At 39.8% G+C, this 24,863-nt stretch overlaps 1 protein-coding gene across 1 annotated transcript in view; it reads left to right on the top strand.

The window, feature by feature from the left end:
• The window catches only part of LOC142970066 (CUB and sushi domain-containing protein 1-like), a 362,809-nt gene that overhangs the window by 86,676 nt on the left and 251,270 nt on the right, over positions 1–24,863 (top strand). Inside the window, exon 2 of the mRNA XM_076110217.1 lies at positions 945–1,161. Within this exon, the coding sequence (XP_075966332.1) occupies positions 945–1,161 (217 nt within the window). The remainder of the gene's footprint in view (positions 1–944; positions 1,162–24,863) is intronic.

Here is a 24,863-nt window from a genome sequence, read left to right as displayed (position 1 = left end):
GCAATGAGGTTTCTCTAACTTTAAAATCAATTTAAATAAGGTTTTAGTTGCATAATAATAATCATACTTTAACCTTCTAGCAGACCACATTTTGAAGAAACAGTAATATTATGTGTGATACATTGGATCATTTCAGCCATTTCATACAGTGATGTGCAGCATTTCCAGAAATATATTTTTTAACGTTTTTGAAAAACACGTTTTTGCCCTTAAAACACAAGTAGCTGCATATGAGCTGGCTTCGTTTGTATGCGTGCATGTGCATGTCCATGCAGTTAATGTTAAAGATATATACATGTAAACTCTATGTTCAATGTGACCCGAACCCCCTAACCCTAAAACCTGCAGTGTGTATTGTCTTTGGATTATTAATGAGTGAGCGATGTGATCACATGGTACATAAGCTGTTAAAACACCACCATACAGTATTCTGTGTATGTTTAAGTGTGTCGAGGTGCGTGTGTCATGGGATGATATTTCTGCTCAGAGATCAGTAGATCGCAGCACTTACATCTAAATAATATACAGAACTGTAGGTACTCCTATTCAGGCTCTGCATGACAGCTTCACATGCCATATGCGCTGGTGTCATGCGAGGCTGTGAGGCATGTGTTGCATTGTGTTGGAGTTGCATGTGAGGACAGGTGCTTGTTACACTGCAACACTTGGCGTGGCACAGTGAATTGTATAAAACACAACCTATTCAATTATTTGTAAAGATGTTGGAGGATATATGATAAAACATGTATGATTAACTTTTATCTATACATTCTCTGTCTTGACAAACGTTCAAGACAAACAGCTGTCCCTTTGAAATCTGAAGTATGCAAGGCAGGACTGCAAAGCATGGTGTTACATCCATCCGAAATGATATTATGTGATGCAGGAGGCAGATTTGAGATCCTGATAATCTAATATGATTTTCTCTCGTCTCTCTCTTCCAGCTGAATCGTGTGGTGGTGTAGTCCAAGGACTGAATGGCACCATAGAGTCGCCGGGTTTCCCCCACGGCTATCCCAACTACGCCAACTGTACATGGCTGATAATAACAGGGGAGAGGAACCGAATCCAGCTAACCTTCGTCACGCTGGCTCTGGAGGAAGACTTTGATATTGTATCAGTTTACGATGGACAACCATCGCCTGGCAACTTAAAACTGAGGTTAGAAATGATTCTTTCATTTACAGTGTGATCTTCTCTCCTGCTCCTCTGTTGTTCTCCCTCTTTCCTCTTTCACTTCAAACCTCTCTGACTGTCACAGTTTGAGTATAGCCGGCCCTCTTCTCCAGCACCATCTACCTCCGCTGAACAGAAACCTGACATTGGGACACCAACGTTGAATGCTTATTCCTCCCTAGTCGCGGAATGACACGTGTCAGCCTTAATTTGTGTTTTTTTCCCCTGTCATATGCAGAAGTAGTTTAAAAAAAGGACACCAGTTTTCGTGCATGGTTTTCTCTTTTTTCCCTGAACTTTGACATAGCAACGGTTGGGAAAACCAGGGGATTAAAAACGTAATCTATAACACAATACACTGGAATATACAGACTGTTAGTCTTTTCTTCAACAGAAATTAACTACATTTCTTTGCATGGCCTTGAGCTTATCCAGGAAAGTTCAACAGTTTAATTTAGGCTACAGGGGCTTCTGATAAACCATGTGGGCCTGTGAACCAGCATGCCGGGCTTGTTCCATTGTACCTATGTGTTACAGAACAGTGGGAAGAAATAAAGGCCCTCCTAAAGGCTATGCCAAATATAATGAAAAGGCTAAAAAATACTTTGCTGCAAAAGGGTAAAGATTTAACTTCTTTGTAAAAGATTAATCTGAAGATGGAGCGAGGCAGAACAGAAATGGGTTTCTTTATTGCATGCATTATAGGCTATGCATTTCAAACTGAGTTCTCTCTCTCAGGTTAAGGCTGTTAAAGTATGTGATCATATCGAGGAGAGTAAATGACATAAGAACAACGAGGAAGAGCAGGAAAGAAAGTAGATAAAGTAAAGCCTATACTATAATCTGTATAGGTTGGAGGGAAAAAAAACATATCTTTTACAATTCAGGATTTGTTCACAAATTCCAAAACTTTGACGGCATTAATAACAGCTGCTAACTAGTATGACATAAGAGATATTGAGTTTTTTAAAGCCCAAAGTGACGTCCTCAAACTTCTTGGTTTTTGTGACAAACTGTCCAGAATCTAAAGAGATTCACTTAATAATTGTATAGACTAACAAAACCACAAATCATTTATTCATTTGAGAAGCTGGAACCAGAGAATCTTTTTTTTTTTTCTCAAAAAATTGATTTTAATTGTGACTTCAACACTGTTGAACTCAAAAACATAAGGCAAATGTGGGGTAGTCACACATTCTTTAGATGTTGAAAACCATAACTGCAACTTTGAATGTTGGATATGGCAACATCGTCAGTTTGCGGTTAAACTGTAGCTAATCTATTTAGTGGGTCATTTAAATCTTTAAATCTCTTATTTGTTTATCAACAAAAATGTGCAGGGAAATATAAGTCATTGAAGGATTGGCAACACCAGTATTTGGTGAGTTGTAGGACTGTAATGTTGCAAAAAGGGGGCAGATAGAACAGCATCTACAGAGCTGGCAAACTGTGCGAAGCTTATTCATAGCGCTCGGCTTGTGTGTAGGAGGGACGAGCTGGGAATGCACCAAGTAGTGTTTGAGGTTGGTGGTGCAGTTATGGATAACTGTGGGTTTTTCTTTGAAAACGTGATATAGCTGTATTATGTGTCAGCGTTTGAGTAGAACACTTTTATTTTCTACTGGCTAGAGGAGAATAGTGGAGACTGCAGAGTGTACTTAGCGGTGAGTTTGTGTGGACACTTACAGCAAGGTTACACCTTCTTTATGCCTTCGTTATGTCTCTCGTTTGCTGCTTTGCAAAGCCAAGGCTGCAGTAAAGACAGTTCATTGTAAATATCATTATGTGAGCTAAATCAACGGAGAGGTAAGTCCAGTATTCCAGCTTGAAACACTGTATTAAAGTGTACTCTATATTCATAAATGAACCATGTGCTTTTCATCAGTCATATGTACAGCATTTCTTAATAGAAGTATGAAAGAGGATTTAGATTATCGTGGCTCTGGGAAATTCACATTTCCAAGTGTTTGAGACTGTTAGTTGTGATGAGAAGCGTTTGTTTGTGGCACACAAGCCTCCTTTGTCTCTTGACATTTACTCAACAATTACTTTGATGTGTGAATACATACAACCTTTTTTTTTTTGTCAAATCAAATCCCAAAACTCAACTCTGAATTACCACCCTGATCTGTTCAGCATGATGCTTGTCATACGTATTTAGTGTAGGTTATTATAACAGCTCTTTGGGGAGCTTGAGCTCACCCGCATCATTCAGCTTGTGTTTTAGATCCACAACGAGCCATTAGGGTCAATACATTTAGTTTGGGCTTATGTTATTCTTCACTGTACTCGTCCTTTACAATGTGTATTTCCAAAATGTCAGAATGTGTCTGTGAAATGACCTTGAAAAGCTATTAAGTATACTGAAACAAATGAAGAGAAAGTGATACGATATCTGAAATGTGAAAACAAATGTGAAATTCCCCAATATATTATAAACCACAATTGATTTTTTTATACTTCATTTCTTCAACACTCATTTTATTAAATCATCTTTCTTCTCCTTCTGTCTTTTTTCCCTTTTCCTTCTTTCTTTTACTTGTCAAAATCCGTCCTTATTCAACTCACTGCCTCTGCTGTGATCAGTTTAAGATCAGCCATGCAGTTTAGTTTAACTAAAACAAAAAATATTCTCTTAAAAACAGGTTTATCTTCTCACCAGGATTCCTTGGTTTAGCTTTCCACCTTCTTGTGTTCTACAGGAGGTCTACTTGATTTTTTACACTTGAAGACAGCATAACGAAAGATAGCTTTAAAAGCACTAGTCCTTCAAATTTCATGTCACGATCAATCCCTCTGAATCATCACTTATGATCAACTACAAGTGTGTTGCAGTGTCTGTATCTGCAGAGACCCTGCCCTCTGCTACTATTTTCTCTTTCCTCCATATTTTGCTGTGTTCATTTGGGTGTCAGCTTTGGGCAGTGGGTGGGAAGCCCCCAGCCAATAACAGTGCTCAGGTAAGGTTTGGACTTTATCAAATCGTAGCGACCGACTCACATTGCTGTCTCCATCTCTCTGTCTTCTGCTCTCTGTCTGTGTCATGGATCTATAAAGGGCTGCAGGTCTGTTTGACCCAGAGCGGGGTACACACTCACACACATACAGGCAGAGCAGAGAGGCCACAACACAGCGCAGTCGAGCGGACAGGATAAAGCATTTGCTTCCGCTGCATTCATTGAAAATCCAGCGATGCTGCAGTGTGTTTGAAATGTTGAATGCAGTTTATTGCTGCTTATTTTAGGACAATTCATCAATTTGTTTTTATAAAATGGTTGATGTAGATAACTGCAGTGGTAAGTGAGGTGGCAGCTGCAACCCTTTGCCAGCTTGGCGGATTTGCCTCTGGTGTTAATTAGCCCTGGAGATATTTGGCACCCGCATTATCGGCTAGCCGCCCAAGCATACCAGGTGTATTTAAACTATTTTTTGCCGCTGCAAGCCCTCAGATGTACATGTTCTGTAGAGGAGTGGTGCATTAGTTTCTTCTAGACTAGAGCTTCTCCCCTTAAGTGCAGTCAATGAGCGCTAACAGTGAACCTATTCCCAATGTCATTTAGAGCAAGTGACTAAGCTAGGAGTTGCGGTCTCATTCTGTACTCGGCTCAGCTCCTCTGTTGATGGAAGCACTTCTCTGAATGGTGTGGACATGCAGCATGACAGGCAGCATAGTGCTGAAATGACACCACTGGTCGGCCTTCTTTTGTGCCCTCAGGTCTGGCCTGGTGTGTGTCACTGTGGGCAAAGCTTCAGTCCAGATTGTAAGGCTTCCTCCAGCTGAGTGTTGGTAGCTATTACCATCCCCCCTTTGCTTGTTAGAGTGCAAGTTATATTTTTACATAAATGTAAGAGCTGATTCCAATTATCCAGCTGCTGCCTTTTCTCTGTCTGAGCCCTACGAGGGCAGTGGTCAGTCGGTTGACCTAACACACTCTCCTCCTCTCAGCTTCTGGCTGAATGGTGCAAGACTTGCTGATATGAACCCATCAGGCTGCCCACATGAACAGTGGGATACTGCTCTCTCTTTGTTCACAAAGAGGAGCACAGAAGAGGCAGGATATATCTTTCTCTCACAGCCACCCCTCCAACTGCCCTCCGACCTTGTGTGTGGGGAATGCTGCAATCTCATATATAGAAGAAGGGCTGATCCGGCATCTGTGGCCTCTTCTCATCAGCCGCAGCGCTGCGTCAGCAGTGGTAACTCCACTTCATCCCACTCTCTCTGATGACAGATGTCAACAGTGTAAAAATATGTATTTCTGAAATGGAAAAGCTTCTCTCATACAGGAACCACTGCCTGCTCTTTGCCAGTGGTTTACAGTGTACAAGAAAGACAGTAGTGAAAGTCCACATTCTCTTAGTCACAGTTTGTTGAAGTGGTGAGTTGAGATGCACAGTATTGACCAAACTGTTTTGCACATACTGCCCATATTGATGCACAGCAGAGATGAGGAAAATATTGAAGGGGTTTGAAAAGTTCCCAAGCGATTTTTTATTATTTTTTCGTCATTGAACAAGAAATGTAAAACTTTTTACAGGCGTCACTCAAGCCTACAGGTTGTTAGTGAGGGAGACTCAAAAGATGGACTTGCCTTTTAGTATCACGAGTATCATACTATTTATTGCAGTTATTGGTGTATTGGCTGTCTCTGATGTAATGTCTGGCTTCTGTAAAGTGTCCTAGTTCTCTTTCTAACACATGCTTAATACAATTTGTACAGTTTGTCATATTCACTGTCTAAAAGACTTTTTAAATCCTCTACCTACTACCTTTTAACTACTAGGCCTGTTTTTAGCCCCCTGCTCGGAAATTGCATACTCCTACTCCTTTGAGTACACTACCCAAACTACAAGGTCTATTTTAATAATTTTGATGCTAGAATACTGGTAACACTTGTGCGATGTGTTGATATACATTGATTGGTGTATATGTTACTGGTTAATATAGAAAAATAAGAGATTACACAGCTGAAATTGAAAACATTCAGCTCCGCCTGGAAAAAATGCACTTTCAGTGATAAAAAGTTATTGAAATAATGCAGTATGATCCCTAAAAACTTTCCCAAGTCATAGCATAACTGATCAGTAGTTATTACTAAATGGTTAGAGTGGAATAAAGTGAATAATAAGAGGTTTTTATTACAAAGGGGTCAGGCGAGGTCATCATTTTCGAACCAGCTGTTGCAGCTCTTACATTGTACTTTTATACACTATATAACTATATATTTCACTTTCTTTATCACTCATATGATTCAATACATCCAAATACAGATAATAGGAATCATATTCATATTCATAACATCATCAGAGCCAGTTTTGGCTGTCATCTGTAGGATTTTCTCATTGCATGGGTGTGTGTGTGGCTGGATCTCAGCCTATCCTCGGTCGATTTCCAAAAACAACCCCTCTTTAGACGCGTCATCGTCTTAGGAAGACTCATGCCAAATTTGGTGGCGATCGTCAAAAGATTTCGTACAATAAAGTTGCCAGAAGTGAGGCGTGTACCCCGGCGGAAATTTCCGGTCGCAGGCAGTCTGACCACTCGCCCAAGCCCCCTTGACCGCTCTTATTCTGGAAACAAGTCGGAAGTCAACAGTATGCAGTTGGCAGCAATGACTACAGCTTTGGAACGGAAATTCCGCGACGTTATTATCCATATTTAGAGAAAACTTGGGCGCATAACCACGATTTTTGTCGGCGAAGTTCAGCATGAAGGTACGTTTGATCATCCACAACGGTTTAGTGCTTCTACGGATCGTAAAACAGAAGTTAGTTACGTGTTCCGCCACGTGTGCTAATGCTAATAAATGCTTTGTATGACTGGGTAGCTGTTAGCATGAGGGTACAAACATTGATTTACTGTACTCATAGCGCCGATTTCTGGCCCGGATTTGGTGCTTTTATGCCACGATATTGTTATACTTATATGAGTAGCCTATAGTTGTCTTTGGAGTTTATAATAAGTGACTTATATGATGTTGTTGTCCACACGTTGCTATTTCATCCAAAAAAAAAAGTGGCCGTGTCCACACTACTGGCTAATAATCATGCTATTTTCCGCATTTGATTTTGGGGTACCCTCAACACGAGCGCCCCCCAATTGGGGGGCGCTCGTAGCCAGAAGGTTAAGACTGTCTGAGCCTTTGTCACATCCAGGTGTCACTGGGAATGTGACATGTTAGTCGGGGATGTGGTGATTAAAATGAACTTTGTATCCTGCTGCTGAACTCTTGTGTATGAATTTGAGAAGTTTTATTGTCAGAGGTTAGAAATGTGAATTTTTTCATTTTCTGTGGCGGGAATTGCTGGCCGCTGTTGATCTTTTCTTACAATCCCCAGCCCCGCTGATCGGTATGGTGGCGGTAAACTACAAAGATCTCTGTATGGGGTGATGCTGGTCATTGGGTGGGGCTGTCAGGCAGTTGAATATGGAAATGAGGCTGACATCAGCTGTCGTCAAAACACCAGACCTTAACCAGGTAGTCAGCTGTTTGTTTCCCATTTCCAACCGCCAGTCTTTTTTATGAGTGAACAAGATCGTTCCAGAGCCTTAATTATGTGTTTATTATTGTAACCGTGACAACGAGACTCCCCCGACTAAAGCAAAGTAGTCATGTTAACCCAAACCACGATGTTCCTCGAACCTTTGCAATGTTATTCTTTTAATCCACTTCATGATCTGTACCAAAACCTAATCCACCTAACCTAACCAAAACATGAAGGAGCTGAATTTAAACTTCTGCTCTTCTGATTTAAACTATTTGCTATGTAGAGACATGGTGGGGTTATTTCTACCTGAGCAGAGAATGAAGTCAGTCTCCCTCTGTGTTGGGTTGATATCTGATCTTGTCCTTGCTTTGTTGACATAGCTATGTATGCTTTTTAAGGCATGTTCGTGCATGAGAGCGTGTTCCACTGGCAAGCTCACAGCCGCCGCTCTGCACTGCTCTACAGCTGATAACACCCACCCTCTGGTTCCCCACTGAGGTAACACTGAGGTAGCTCTGTCTGCACTTTTGCCGTAGTTTGCACTGTTAGCGCTGATAGCATCGTTAGCTATGAGCCACCAGTTGCCGTCAACATGTTGAGAGCTGTTGAAAAGTCATTCAAATGTTCCCATTTTCGAATCTTGCACCATTAACCATAGCGTTGTCACATCGTAAAGAAGATACATTTTTAGGGGCATCAGATCGAAAAACACTTCTGCCCTTCTAGAGGCAAGGACAAACAACGTGTTGTATTTAATTTGCATAATTTGTTGCCAATGACAGTTAGAATTTACCAAACCTTCTTGAATCTGATCCACACTTAAACCAGTCTTCCCTTCTACTAAATATAAAATTTATATTTTATTTTAGGTACTGTTGTATTTTATCTTACTTCAAGTTTCTCAGAGCCAGATGGAGAGACGTTATGGAGCCAGGTCAGAGGGTACAGCGGGGCAAACCATTGACATTCTTACTCTCATGTACCCTGGGGGTCCTGTGTCAGCAGCTCACCATGTAGCCACTTTAGCTGCTGCACATGAGGCGTTTGCAGAAGTGGTTTGTCAAGCTGCACTTGGACCAAGTTGAGTGTTTTTTTTTTTGATGTAGGGAGCTTTTTTACTCTTAAGTGATCTACACCCCAGCAAATTAATCAGTTCCTCAGAAGATCACAAACTTCATGCCATCATATGTATTTTGAACAGGATGCAAACATTTCTGCTCACCTCAGGCCTCCATCAGTTCAAATACATCCACACCAAATACCCACATCTGTGTATTTTCATTTCAACTTGGATGTCTATGTTGTTACCATACATTCTCTCTATTTCTTTAGACATAGGGGCTTTAAAATACAAATGCACAGTTACCCTGGGAAGGTTTTGTGCTGTTTTGGCTGTAATGCCTAAACTTATCTAATAAAGAGTCCAAGGTGAGGACATTTTCCCACTAGTTAATAAACTTGTGACAACACCTGTGATACAGATTACACTGAATATCAATATCTGTAGAGAATTTACTTTGATCTTTAACGTTGGATGGCTTTGCGTCTGGCCTTTCTGGGTAAACTTTTGCTGAGGGGCCGCAGGTTTCCATCTGGCACCGCTGCTCCGCGCACACTGACTGCCTGCATAGCATCATCATACCAAAAGTTCCCAGATTAGCTCATTAACATGATCAGGTTGACATATTAGCATTGGGTTTCAGTTAGAAATATTTCTAAATAGGCACTTTTACTTTTCGCTTTGACACAAAATCCTCCGCCATCATCTTGTCAACTCTCTCTCATCCCGTCCATGAAATCTGACCTCTTCTACTCTGTGCTGCGACTCTGTGCGGAGCAGACACTTTCACTTTCAGTCAATTGTAGCATCCATCATCCAATAATATATGTATTGATAATATATGTATTGATAACACTCGTCGTATTTTACAAATAACAATTATTTTCTTTAATGGATGCGGCTGCTGATACGCAAAAAGGAAATAAATGACTTTTATTTTGTTATTATTTTAAAAGGGAAACGTGGGTGAGGAGGATGGGCAAGTATAATCGGTGTATGCCAGAACACTGTGTAAGACTGGTAACACTGACTACTGTGGCAGGACTATTACCTAATATGAACTACTATTTAGCTAAATGTTTTTAGTGAACTCTGCTGGGGCCAATATCAGATGGATGGGATCAGAATTGTGTCTTTAATCAACAGTCAGCTGCCCGTATGAATGTTGAAACAGGTTTTACTTGCTTTATTCATTCCACCTTCTTCAATGCTCTTGAGTTAGACAAATCATGTTGATATCAATGTTGTTCAAAATTCCAGGAAACACAAAGAGAGATTTCTGCACAAAAAAGACAGTTGGAGTCTATCCACTTGACTTGATTAACTCAGACTGCTGAAGCCTCACATAAGCTTCAGATAAACTTTGAAATACATTCCTGCCTTTATAAAACCTGTTTCACTGGGTACCCAATCATTTAGGTGTTGACAGACTTAAAACAATGTGGACTTATACTTTTGGGGAAACATTTGTATATCCTCCATACAGGCTTTTGTGCTATAATATACTGTAATATATACATCACACTGCTTCCTAAATGAATAATATCAACAAATCTAAACTCCCAGAATATAATACCTGGCATATGGCAATAAGGTTGCACAACTATATCTAAGGGAATTTAAAGGTTGCACAAATCATATAGGTTAGACATCTAATAGAGTGATAAAGGACATGGCATCAAAAGAGGAACTGCTTTGGATGTTTCCAGTTCGAGGAAATATTTGTGGCCAATAAACATTTTCAACTATTCATGAAATTTACAAATAAAAAGTAATTGCTTTTCCATCACAATGAATGGGGCACTTGTTGTGGTGACCAGAGAAATTGGTTTATTGTGCACTGTCAGACTTTGCTTCATAATTCACTAGTAAGCATTGTATCCCTTATGTCAGTGCGGGGAGACCGAAGCTTAGAAACACCTTTCAATACAATGCATTCTTAACACAAAGCTGTTTTACTGCATTGCATCTGGTTGCCTGAATACTGCAGCTGATTGTCCAAAGGCATCTGGCTTAGCAAGGAAGGAATATCGTCCTAAAAAGACTAACCTAGACTGCAAAACACACATAATGAGGGCTGTGTTTTTTTGTCCCTCGTCTCCTGAATTGGTGTCTGTCATCGGTGTGTTTTGGTATCACTTCACTGCCAGTATGGAAATGACAAATGTTTACAAGGAAAAATAACTCTCTCAATGACATTATTGGCGTGTGGCTAAGATAGACTTGAACAAATACTTCATTACCTCTACTATCTTCTTCTAAACCTCTATTCCGTAGAAACACCTCAGCTGCACTGAAGTGGTGCTCATCCCATCTTGAGGACCAGAGTTTTTATTAATATGTATCTGTTTGTGCCATTGGTCCTTGCTCCTTATAGCTTACTCCCAGACACCCTCTTTACTTTCTACATTACATTGCTCCACTTGGCTTTAAGGTAAATTGTGATTGCAGTATTCACATATATGATGGGATTATTGTATTATAGGATTTATAGATATAGATAGACTTACCCTCATGGTAACCTGAATAAGAGCATGGGCAGAGCTGCTTTAATATACTAAACCTAAACTTAACATCAGTTGAGTTTTAGTTTCGGAATCAACTTTCTTAAGTCTCAAAGTCAAGGATCTGTTTTAGTTGTGAATAGATGTTTTGCAAATGCGAATTAAGTATTACGTTCTAATCAACAGTAATACACGTGTCTGTACCTTTGTATCGTAGAAGTGGTCTTTTCACTGTGGTATTCCACTCTCTTCATGCTGAAAAAAGTTACTGAAATGGCATTTAAACCGTGAGATGAGGCCAAGACTAAATTGCATACTAATTAAAATAATAAAATTATTTTTGGAACGTTAACAGCTAAAGGACACGTCTGTCCTCATCTGCAGCCTCTGCTTCTACCGGTGCCAGTGGGTATATTTGTCATAGACCAGCACAAATTCAGCTGGAAGGAATACGTGAAATGTTTTTTTCAATGCAACCAGCAATTGCTAATTTAATGGTGAAGAGCATGTAGCAAACGTTAGTCAACGCTAGTCACTAACCAAACCAGCTGCCAGTCTGCCACAGGATCTGCTCAAACCACAAGGTGTACTTAGAGGTTTTCCCTGGTCCGGGTCCATCTCTATTATTGTTGTACCTGACCTCTTATGGCTGATCCAAAAAAAATCAAGAATAAATATATATGGATATTTCTTAGGTACATGTTGGGATGGTCAACCTCAAAGTTGCTCTTAAAGATGTAGGGCTGTTGTATTGCTAAAGCAAAAACATGCATGTATAGGCATTTTCATCAACGAAACATCATTTTATGAAAATGTTTGTTTAGCGTTTGTGCGTGTGTGTAATGTGAGAGGGAAAGAGGTCAGCTACCTTCTATAGTAAGAACCAGAGATTGAGTTAATGGAAAATGTTCTGTCATTGACTGAATTGTTTTCAATAATGACGGAAAACTCCAGACGGTGCAGCTGAGCCACTGATGTAAGAGGATTGCATGCTGCGGAATTTCCTCCCAGTGAAGCGAGTGGAGGCAGGATCAGGAAATCCCGCGTTCAGAATGTCTGGTAAGTGCAGTCTCCAGTGCGGCAGCAGAGCGTGGATTCAGCCTTCGTAACAAAATTAAAACCGTGAAGAGATATTTGCTGAATTTGACAAAAAGTGTGTGGTATTAGAATCACTGACTCCGCATCTAAATACCCCTTTAGCCTATGACTTAAAACGACCAGTAATAATAGAGAAACAGAACGAGGAATTTTGTCAAACACAACTTGTAATCAGCACACTAATACACACGTACGTATAGGCATAAACAACTACACGCACACACACACACACACACACACATACACACACACACACACACACACTACCACCAGTTTTCAGAAATGTTTGCATCATTGGTCACAAACTTTAACTTCCTGGTCCATTTATTCAGCTGTCAAACCTTTCCTTCTCTGCTCTCCTTCCTACTCTTCCTCACCCTCTTTTGTGCTCTTCTCCTCTCAGTTTCGCTTGCTCATGTTTTGGCTTTCTCAAGCCCCTAATGGTGTATGTATTAGTGAGGAAAGGGGGAGGTTTATAATGTCAAGAAAATCTCAGAAGATCTCATAAATGTACATGATGGTTGTGCTGATAGTTTCTGCTCAAAAATGTAATCCTTGCTTCTGAAATGATTGGCTTCATAATGTAAATGACAAAAACAAAAAAGAAATAATACTTAATACTTAATGTGAGCTAAATTTATCCAAAGAATGTATTTTTTCTTAATTGAGTCGGTTTAATATTTTTCAATATATATTTTATTTACTACATACATATGTTTACACAAAGGTTCCTAGCTATTGCTGCAGCTGCTACTTGAGATGTTTGTATAGATTTCTCAGTAGCGCAGTCAGAACAGAATCAAACAAGTATTGTCCCAGTAACAATGAATATACTGCTGATGGATAACATTTGAAAAAATAATCTTCACAACTCTCAATACGAAACACACATCTAGATAACATCTTTTGAACACACACACACACACACACACACACACACACATTTACACCCACACAAACTTAGACTACCCCACGTAACTGCAGAGTAAAAACTGTACTTTTCTGAGAAAAATAGGCCAACACTAGATAACCAGGCAATGGAACTAATCCAGGACTACCGCTAGGCAAGGAATGAGAGAAGTGAGGAGAGAAAGAGAGTGGAAAGAGAGGGCTGCTGGGGGAGGGAGAGGGAGAGACAGAAGCACATAGAGAAAGAGACATGAGACCAAAGAGGAACTCACAAACACACACACACACACACACACACACATGCACACACACAGAGGATGCTAAAGCTGGTAGAACTAAGTCCCTCTGCGGTTGGTAGTTCTGTCCGTCTGTCTGTGTCTTATTGTATTCTTGATAATTCTCTAAGCTGCTTCGACTTGTCACCAACACATCAGAAAGTTGAGTGCACTTTTCACATTACGATAAGAGTTGAACGGAGATGGAAACAAAAAAAAAAAGAATATGTATGATCTCTACCGGATAATCATTTTAAATTTTTTAATCTCATCCTGTTTATGCATGTTTTTCAACTGTCTGTCCAACTGAGCGCTGAAGCCACACAGTAGTTAACACCAGTTACAACTGCAGTTGTATTTGTGGGCTTAAAGGAACATTCCACTGAACACTATGTTTTGATTGTACTAATTATACAGACGCTCCTCCTCCGGTACGTTTAAAAGGTGACTTTAAAAAAGTCTGTAGCTTGCTCTTTCTTACAGGATGGCAGCTGCAAACAGCATGGAGTCACAGTAGTTACAATAAATTCCAAACCGTTTGGAAGCAGGAAAAAAGGATCAAAATGTCCATAAAAGCTTTCCAAACTACTCATGTAGCATAATCCTTTTCTTTACTGCTTGTCTGAATGCTCAGTATGATCCAGACATTCACTTTTTTTGTCAGAATACGGCTGAATATGCAGCTTCCATTGTCGCTGGGGCAGTAAGCTGTTTATATTTGGTGCAAGCCCTGTCATGTTTTATGGGGCTGCAGCTAACACTTATTGTTATTGAAAAATCTGTCCATTATGTTTCCAATCATAAATTAATTCTACAGTCCATAAACTAGTCAGTCAGAGAAGAGTTAAAAATGGCCCAATGTGTCTTCAGATTTCTTATGTTGGACCAACAGTTAAAAAAAAAAAAAAAATATTGAATTTAACAATGAGATATAGAAACAGAGATAAAGAAGCAAATGCTAACTTTAACTTAAACTTTATTAGAGTCATAATATACATACAGGTACATTCATGAAGTTTGACCTCTGCATTTCAGCCATCCCAAGCATTTAGGAGCAGTAGGCTGCTGTGTGTTCAGTGTCTCGCTCAGGGACACTTCGACATGCTGGTAGCAGGAGCCGGGGATTGAACCACCAACCTTGTGGTTAAAGGACGACCAGCCACCATTTTAAAATGTGCTATATATCCGGTCAAAGTGCCAAAATGTGTGAAGTCAAAAATCCAAAACCTAACCAAAAACAGTTTGAACTTAATGACGCTTTGGTTTTCTCTTTAGGATTCACAAACTCTATACCCCAGATTCCAAAGTAGCAGGAAGTATTTTGTCAGCAGAAAAAATGACTGTGTATTGTTGTCAAGAATGAAAGTGACCAGGAGGAGGTATGATAGCTGGAGCAGGCTGTGGCCTGATGCTGAGTTCAGCTGTTGGGCTGGACTGTTGGACTGATGAGAACATTTATATTCGCAGGCCTCCTGCCTCACCGAGCACCTGTTACTGCTGAGACACAGCGGGGGGTGAGGGAATACACAGAAGGAGAGATGAAGCAATAGAAATAGAACGTTACAGAGGTGGAGTACAGCAGAGTCGCACCATATGATGACGAGAGGGAAAAAGTGAGAAAATGTGTGCCAGTGGCCAGACAGACACGCATACACACACGTCCTAAATTATCCTGTCTGTAATTAGCTGCCAAATTGAAATGTAGTCACATTTCGTCAGACATTTGCAGTTAAAGTTTAATTTACCGTGAATCCAGCCGTGTCACAAAAGTTTCACTTCAGTGAATTATCTGACTTTCTACTTTAGTTTGTTTTGCACAAAGATAGAACATCGAAGCAACGTGCTATAAAAAACAGGGTTAGAAGATACAGTGACAAGAAGAAGAAAAGAAAGTAAAGAATAAAAAGAACACAGAGGTTCCCAAAACAGATCTCACCCCAAGCAGAACACGCAAAACAACAAAAGCATCAACAAAAATCAACATGACAATTCAAAACATAGCACTACTGGACAAGGCAATCTAAATGACATAAACACTCATGAATAGTTCACCATGAGCATTGGACACCCACTCTGGTGTCATTCACATCCCATATGCTATTCTGCTGCTATTTGTGGCAGTAAATGATCTGGAGGTGACAAACTTCCAGAGAAACAATAATGAGCTAAAACAAAAGCGCCTCACCGTGCCATTCATAGCCACACAATTGTATGCTACAGCTGTAAAGACACAATCCTCTTTATATGTGCCAGTAAATCAAATCAGATAAGTTTAAAGAGTTATACTGGATGAAAACGCTGTGATTCACTGCCCCGTCTGGTTGAAGGTTTCACGCATTTGTTCATCTAAGCACACTCAGAATTATGGTTGTGGTTGCACCTCACCTCACCCAACAGTGATGTCATGATGACACACCCTGGAGTATACTTGTTTACCTGATGGGGAGCCAAAGGGTGGCTGCTACGCTTCGGGACAACGCTGTCGGTCGTGACTGCTTTGTCAGCAGTAGACAGCGCATGAGTAGAGTGCAGAATGATGACTGTGAGCTAGCCAGTGGTGCGCGCTCACATGCATGAACATGCACTAAAAGCATGTGCTGACGGCCCGGCTATTTCAACAAAGCAGAGAGAAGCTCAGATTACAACACGCAGAGAGGAGAGGGACTTAATTCTCTGCTCAGGTAGACATTACTCTACTATATTTTTACATAGCAAATAGTTGTTTGCTGCTATAATAATGCTATGAATCCTCTGTATTGCAATTTAAGTTTCTCCTTTAACTGTATTTCATCCACCCAAAAGTTGTTCCTGCATTTCTTGACTCTGGAAACAGAACCTGCAATGAGAGTGTTCTTCTTGTCACTAATCCACCAGAGCTACAGTATTGGATCGCACAGAGAGAAATGAACACAGCATAAACAAACCAAAACCCTGAAATATATAAAAGATACGTTTTAGTGGGCCTTTGGAGTGTCAGGTAGGGTCTTTTCTATTTGTCTGTCAGTTACTGCTGTATTTTTAATTGCCCAACTGTGGTAGCTGCTGTTGGAAGGTGCAGCTGGCTTGCACACAAGTGATTGACAGCTAATGTACAGAAAGATGTCTCTGACACCAAAAGATGCCTCCCACAGATGTGTGATTAGGATAAGAGCTGCAGGGAAAACAATCATTGTGGTACGATTCATGTCTGTGCTTTAATTATTTTGTATCTAAAGTTAATGCGCCCTATTCATTCATTACAATCATGAACCTACTTTAATCAAATCTACCTCAATATGTATGACGCCTAAATGTTTCAATGCTGCTCTTCACTTTGTTAGATGTTACATTTTTTGACAGTGCTACTTTTAATAGGATGTCATCACATTCATCTTTAATGTCACAGCTGTTGTTGTAGTTCAACATGCACACACTGATCTTGCATTTGTGTTTTCTACATGTCATGATCAGTGCTGTGTGCAAGAGGAATGAAAATGCAAATAAATCCATTGTTTGAATGGAATCAAATTAAACATTTAAATTAATTTCCAACAAGAAAGCATGTTTTACGATCATCACGATCACCATCGTCATCCTCATGATAACGTAGTTTTGCTGTTCTGTAACGTGCGATCTGATTTACCTGCTGAAGTAAACCAAAACGATGACTTTCCTACAGGGATAAATAGATGATCACATTACACATTCCTATTTCCACTAGGAGACAGTGCTAAATTATCAACTCAGATACATGTAAATTGTGACACTCTTGCAACAGTCAGATCTATAGTAACAGCCATTTATTATGCTCTCTTATTTAGCTCTATCCCTTAGGCATAGCGGTTGATTTATATTTTGCATTTCAAAACATCATACATCATAGGATGTAATGTGCACAGGCATTTAGGCACGAGGCCCCTGGCACTCCTTTCCACACTAGTTGACTTACTGACTAACTGGCTGGCTGAATGGCTGGCTGTCATTCGTAGAACATCTGAGCTGGCATTTATCCAGAAAATCAACCGTTGTTTCTGCTCCCTTTGGGTGTTTGTTGAGCGGTAATATGGAATCTACACTTCCTGAAAATACCGAAAAAAAAATGTGTTTGTTTCAAACACATCAAGGTGGAAAGGCGGGATGGTAAAAAGCCAGAGTTTGAAATGCCTCCAACAGAATCCTTTTTTTTCCTAGAGATACATCAAAGTACAGAGAGGAAAGCGCTTTGATATCAGAGGCAAAAACCAAATGATGCTCTCCACTTTTCCAGCTTTTCCATTTTATTTATACATCAGGAAATAACAGTTATTTTCATGCTTCGCACTTTAAAAACTTTTAGCCAAATGGTCGACCAAAAGTACCACTTCATCTAAAAATGAAGAACAATTTTTGGACTCTTCAAACGTGAAAACGAAACCTTGTTTCACCGTGGACAATTTTTAGAGGGTTTTTTATTCTTTCAAAACTTTACAGGCAGAATATTTGTGGTCGCCCCCCCTGTATCTCATTTATAAAAGGGAAAGAGTTCTTGGTGTAATTCAAATGTTGCTGTCGAAGAACTAGAGACTTAAAATATATGAAATATATACAGTGTCTGTGTCTTCCATTCATCTTTTCATGACTCTCCTGTTTAGCTCTCCTTCATTTTCAGTTTTGCTGATGCAATATTTCACCCACTTGTCGATGCCTCCTTATCTCTTTTGTAATCCATCGGTCATTCACTTGCTCAGTTTTTGTCTCCATCCCTCCATCATTTCTCTACTAGTATCAGCACATAAGCATGCAAACAAGCAACTGCTGGCACACAGTGTGGTAGGGCCATTGGGATGGAAGAAGGAGAGGGAGAAACAACAGCAAGCAAGAAATGGTGGATGTTTACTTCATTATCAAAACCTTCTGAGTATAAGATGTGAACTTACTGTACATACTCAATGCACAATACATTGTGTCTGGGTGCCTTGAGACCAATTGTCAGTATTAAGAGCCAGTCTAAAAGCTGTTAATATAGATCACTTTAGTCATTTTTAATATATTTTCAGGCGGGAAAGTAACTGTTTATATTTCCAGTGGTCAGTTTATTCAACCATCATCTGTTTACAAATTTGCTGCAACGTTTCCGTAGGTGTGACAGAACCACCAGCGGGGTGGCTTGAGGCCAGCCTGCCGTCGCTTGAGCATACTACAGTGTGAACAGTCTGCTGGGAAAATCATACTTAATCGTTCATTTAGCAGGCAGTTAGCCACTGGGGCTAGCTGCTGATGGTCAATGATTGAGCACTTTCAACAGAGAGAGTAATCAGCAGTGATACATCAAGCAATGTAACTGATGCTGTTGTAGTGGACATCTACCGAGACGTTATAAACGGAAGTGTCTATGACACAATCTGAGCTAATAAACTCCTTTCAGGAACTGCATGGTCTCACAACCCATAAGCCACTAACTGGTCAGACTCACAATTGACCATGTGCCTTGACAAACTCAAGATAAGGACCTTGGGGTCACGCTTGACACTTAGACCGTTAAGGCTGAGTCTACCATGATTCATGACCCCATCTCTGCGCTTTGTTTCAGCCACATTCCTGAGGAGATAGAGGACACATCCAATTGTAATAAACAACTTAAAGGGACTGTTACTTGATATGCTAATCCTAGTCTTAGTAATTCCTGTATTATGTATATATATATATATATATATATGTGTATATATATATATATATATATATATATATGTATATATATATATATGTATATATGTATATATATATATATGTATATATATATATATATGTAAACTCTGTTTACAATTATTTGAGTTTCCTGCCATATAAACTGGATGTCGATTACTGCAAGTCTTATCTCAACCACAGCACAGAACCACAGAGGGGGGAAGGAATGCTCTTCCCCCCTTTTCTCGTCTCTCACACAGGACACTGATTTCTAGTGAAATGAAGTAGGTATAACTACATAGGTCTGTCTGTCATGATAACAATGTCTATTTATGTTGTGTAATTGTGTAATTCAGTCTGTCTTTATTGATCAGGTTTTATTCAGTAAATTATATCAACTGTTTAGTACCTTTTTGCAGCTCAGATAGCACACATTAATTATATTAATTATTAACTATTAATTCGGTAAAATAAGGTTAAATTAAATATTCAAGATAGTTGTTAAGATGGGAGTGGTTTTGCACCCTTTCTCAAGAAGAGGACTTCAACGAGAGGGCTTCTCTCTCTGCCACAATCTTTCTCGGTGCTTCGCAAACTCTCTCTGCTGAACGGTGCATAAATGTTTGGAGCCAAATTTCAGGTATAAACATCGACGACGGATTTAATTGATAGACATCAATTAATGACATGAGTCACTGATTCTACCTGGTCACATGCAATCCTTTTCATTTAGGTGTGGTTCATTGTTATTCTTGGTTCTTTTCATCATATTTATTCATTCACTTATTTTGTTTATTTTATCGTGTATTTCTTTATTTTCTGTTTAGTAGTTTAGTTATATAATAAATATTTTTTTCATTTATGAAGAATTTGATCATTTGATTTGTGTGTATATAAATGAGGTCCCTGTACACCTTGAGAATAACTCCGTACCAACCCTGAGATTAAGATTTAATTGGTTAATATCAAATAGTTTTCTGTATTTTTCCAAAATTGGATGACGTCCAAAATTGAATCTTCTGTTAAATTCTGTTTGCCAAACTAATGGTGGCTTCTGGCGTAAGCTAAGTACCATCATTGTTTTATACTAATGTATGGGTTTATAAGTTATAATTGAATTATAATACTCATTAAATATCTTTATTATTTAGTTTTCATTAAATCTGTTACCAGCAACAATGCTTTATTAACTGTTGACCAGTTGGTACAGCTTGAGATAGTTGTGAAAGGTCCTTGGGAACACGCTGTGAGATCCATAAAAAACTGAATTGAATTAAGATGAATTTATTGCCAAATTAGTGAAGTCATAGACCTTTTTCAAGTGTACCAGTAAGTCATGATAGTGTGACAGTGATACGGCATGCACAGCAGCTTAATGGAATCGGCCATCATTGCTGTTAATATTTACACCCATGCGTTTATCACTCTGACATGTCAAAATGTCTTTCATATGACCTAGGTGATTATTTGTGTTGAGTTGTATGTAATACTAATGGATGACATGTTTCAAGTAATTTGCCCAGCATTGTTTAGAGGTGTGTAACTCTAACATCTCAGGTTCAAATCAGGGTGTGGGGCTAAATGTCACTGAAACAGAGGTACTAAACAGCAGTACAATGTTCTCTCAACATCTCAGAATAGGCTTCATATATGATATTATTGGTAACTTCAACAATGCTTCTATTTAAAGCAGCTTTTAGGAGGTTTTTTCCCCTCACATTGAGCCAATTCTCATCAGTTTGGCATGATTCTCACAAGTGATCTTGCTTTAACCTCCTCAACAGGGTGCACAAACAAGCCTTTGTGAACAAACTATTTTCTACAGATTTTCTACTGTTTTCTTACTTTCAAGTTTTTAATAAAGGTTTCATTCTTAGTTATTGTCATATTTATGAATGTTTGGGGCCATGGAGGACAGTATTGTGGGTGTTTTTAAATGTCAAATTTGCTCATGTGGGTTGCCAGTATTGTGGATGATTGGAACATTCAATTATGCAGTATATGCTAGTGTGTGTGTGAGTGTGAGTCCACACATGCGTGTGTGAGTAGGTGTTGAAGTTGGTGTTTTCTCTCTGTTAATTTATTAGGTTTTCAGTCATCACTATCCTGATCGTATGTGTGCTCAATTAAACCAGTTACATCCATATAGAACACATACATAACTACACATGTATATATCAAATACCGTATCTCATTAACTGCAGGTGTCCGTGGGCACACAGCAACAAATACAGAAAAAAAACCTGCTAATACCAATCTTTTTTTTAACTGTATTTTGCCTGTATTTTTGAAAAACCTTCCGTGCTAAAAAATATATATATTTACCTTGAAGCAGACTTTATCTTGACTCCCATGAATTGAGCTAAGTAATCTCACCGCTGGGCATACATTCAAACTGTTCACAGAGACATGAAAAGGCTTCCATAAGTTTGTCTCTCTGTAGGTAAGCAGTACAGTTTCCCAAAAGCTGAACTAAGTCTCATATCAACCAATGAGTCAGCATGCTTTGCATATTTTTTTGCCCTGTGGCCAATTGCAGCAAAGCACCTGGCCTGACTTTGAATTTGTAATCAGTTTTTTTCCCCTACAGTGGACCAAGGTTGCTATAGCAACTGACGATGAGTTGTGACGGGCGATTGACAGCTGACAGACGAGCGTCAGAGTGATTTGTCACACAAAGAGACACCTAGAATCACAGTTTCCCCGACATGCTTTTCATCTTTTTCTAATTCAAAAGATCGGAAACAATCTTTATTTCTTGGTCTGTCTCTAAATAAAAAAAGACCGGGGGATTTGGAAGAGACAACAAAAGAGAAGAGATGAAGAGGTAAAAAGAGAAAGAAACACTGTGATGTGTTAAACACTGAGTAACACTGAGGGTTCAAAAGAGGAAAAGATGTCACATAATTCACAAACACAGTGGAAAAAATGACTCAGAATAATGTCTTAAGGAAACACTAACATCTTGTTTATAAATAGTAAAAGCTGTCTATAATATTTCGTAGATCCCCAAACGGTTCCTGCATGACAGTACTGCGTGTGTGTGTGTGTGTGTGTGTGTGTGTGAGAGAGCGCAGACTGAAATGGATGAGAGAGGGCAGTAGAGAGATGGAAATTGACGGATGGCTGACGGAAGGAAGATTATGTCAAATATAGTGATGGAAAGAGGACAGAAAAAGAGGGAAGAGATTAGTACAAGCTCACTTTGTTGCTAAACTTTTTCATTGCCTTAAGAATGCCTTGAGTGCATGTTGGGTGTACTTCATGATCAGTGGTGCTCAGATGTGGCGATCACTTCTTCCGGCTTTTCTGCTTACCTAGAGCACCTTCTTATTGCAGACCATCCGTATTTCTGCATTCACACAGCGGTGAACTTTCCACCACACAACACCAACCAAGCACTGGACGGTTTGTGTGGAGTATCTACTGGACAGAGACCACACGGCCGGAGGCTTATTTTATTGTTGGAGATGTTAACAACTCCAACCTGAGGAAAGTTCTGCCGAGATATCATAAACAAACCAGCTGTCCTCTGCGTGGTGGTAACATGCTCGACCATGTTTACACCCCTTTCCGTTGCTCCCCTTCAGCAAATCAGATCACGATCCAGTTCTGCTTCTGCCTGCCTATCTATACCTTAGGCAGAAACACAAACAGGACGCTCTGTAGAGTGTACACTGTAGATTGGTATCTGTTTCAGGACAACAACATAGACACGGTCATTCGCAACATTGGCAAATGCATTATTAACATTATACCGAAATCTACTATACGGACATTCCCAAATATAATCAAAGCACTGGGTGAACTTCCTGACCGGCAGACCCCAGGCTGTGTGGATATGTACCACAACATCCTCCACCCTGACTCTCAACACCGGCACCCCTCAGGGCTGCATGCTCAAACTTCTCATGGAATCCCTGTTCACGCACGACTGCGACTGCAACAGAGAGGACACACTCCCATCACCATCAATGGGACTACGTGGAGAGTCAGCAGCTTCAGGTTCCTCTGGGTTCACATCAGTTTGGACCTCAACAGGACTCACCACACATACATCATCACAAAGACAGCGAGATTAAGACTCTGCTTTTTCTATACAAATCAGCGTTTCCCCTATATTAATAGGAAGATACATTTTTTTAAAATCCCTTTATACAGGGCAAATTTGTGTTGATAGCATTGCCATCCACTCATACTTCTGCTGTTTAAATTGTTTTCCCCAACAGATAGGGGAAGTTTCTAAATATGGATGACTACTCCTCCAGTTTGTATATTCAGTAGATATACTTGAATGTCCGCTTCTTAACAAGAGTAATATTTAGTTCCTCTGGATGACGAATGGACCACGAGGCTCTCAATGTACCGTCAAGGCCTTCAAGGCGAGGGTCATGTAATGGGACAGAGACAACTGAATGTGTCAGTTTGTTACATTTATTCCAGTTTGTCTACTTGATCTACTGATCAGTGAAGAAGTGTAATGCAAAATGTAGTTGTTACCTTCCATCTCCCCAGCCACGAGTCCTGACATGTAATTAGGTTTTTGAGGAGGCATAGCTATGGCGAAGCCCACAGCGTAACCTTGGATCCTATGCACGTAGCCGCATTGGGTCCAGTGTAATTCTTTATGCAAAAGATTTCGCTTAAATTTAGGATAAAGATTATCTTAGGCCTAGTGTTAAGGTGAGGCATGTTGTGGTGAGAGTTGGTGTTCAGGTGCAGTCAGTGTAAAATGATGTATGTGTGTTTAAATCTGGTCACATCTATAGGATAAGAATTGATCAATGCATTGACAAACGGTCACTTTATTCCTTTTACTTTGAATGTGTATCTGAATATTCCATTTCCTGTCCCTTGTTTTGTGTGATAGCCAATTCATTTGTCACGTTCTCTCTCGACCGTATCTCTTTATTTCTGTGTCAACCTGTCCGTGTGCTCGGACTAAATAAAGATTCAGCCGAATGTCATAGAAGACTGAGAGGAGAGGAGAAAATGGCAGGGTAGTGTTGATGACGGGAGCGAGGCAAGAAAAGAGCGAGCAAAGCCGAGGAGAAGAGGGCAGGAGAGACAATACAAGGGGCGAGACAAACTAAGGAGAGACAAGTGTGAGTGAAGTTGAATGGAGGAGAAGCAAGTGCAGATGATTTGAGGAGATGTAAGAGGTGCAGAGAAAACTGGAAAAGACTATTTGATCCAATGAATCCCAACAGCTTTTCTGATGAGATGTGATCAAATCTGAACATAATCCTCTGGCTTCTGCTGCTAAAATTGCAGATTTATACATTGGGTAGAGAAAAAGAGAAGAAGAGTGACAGAAAAGGGATTGATGGATGGATGGATGGATGGATGGATAGAGGCCGTACTGTAGGTAATTGTAAGTTAATCTTATCTTTTCAAAGGAGTGAATCTATGCCTGTGCTTTTTCCTTGGTTCTGTTATCTATCAGTGTTACATGTTAGACACTCTGTGCGTGGGATCTGACTGTCTGAGTCATTCTTAAGGTCTGATCGCCTGAATCACAGCAACACTGACTAATGTGGAATAGTTGTTATACTCCAAGCAAAGCTAATTTCTCACTGCAGTTGTTGTCACGGCCTGAGAAACATTCATTTTACCTTTTGTGTGTTTGACCTTTAGTCAGTTTTAGCACTGGGTTACTTTAAATACTTTAAAAGGGCAATAAGTAAGTCTTTGGCAGCCCAATTACAT

Source organism: Anarhichas minor, unplaced genomic scaffold (genome assembly GCF_050575085.1).
Source record: "Anarhichas minor isolate MPS153535 unplaced genomic scaffold, ASM5057508v1 ptg000042l, whole genome shotgun sequence".
Lineage (NCBI taxonomy): Eukaryota > Metazoa > Chordata > Actinopteri > Perciformes > Anarhichadidae > Anarhichas > Anarhichas minor.
Note: the sequence above shows the minus strand (reverse complement) of the source record. Positions and strands in the feature narration are given on the sequence as shown.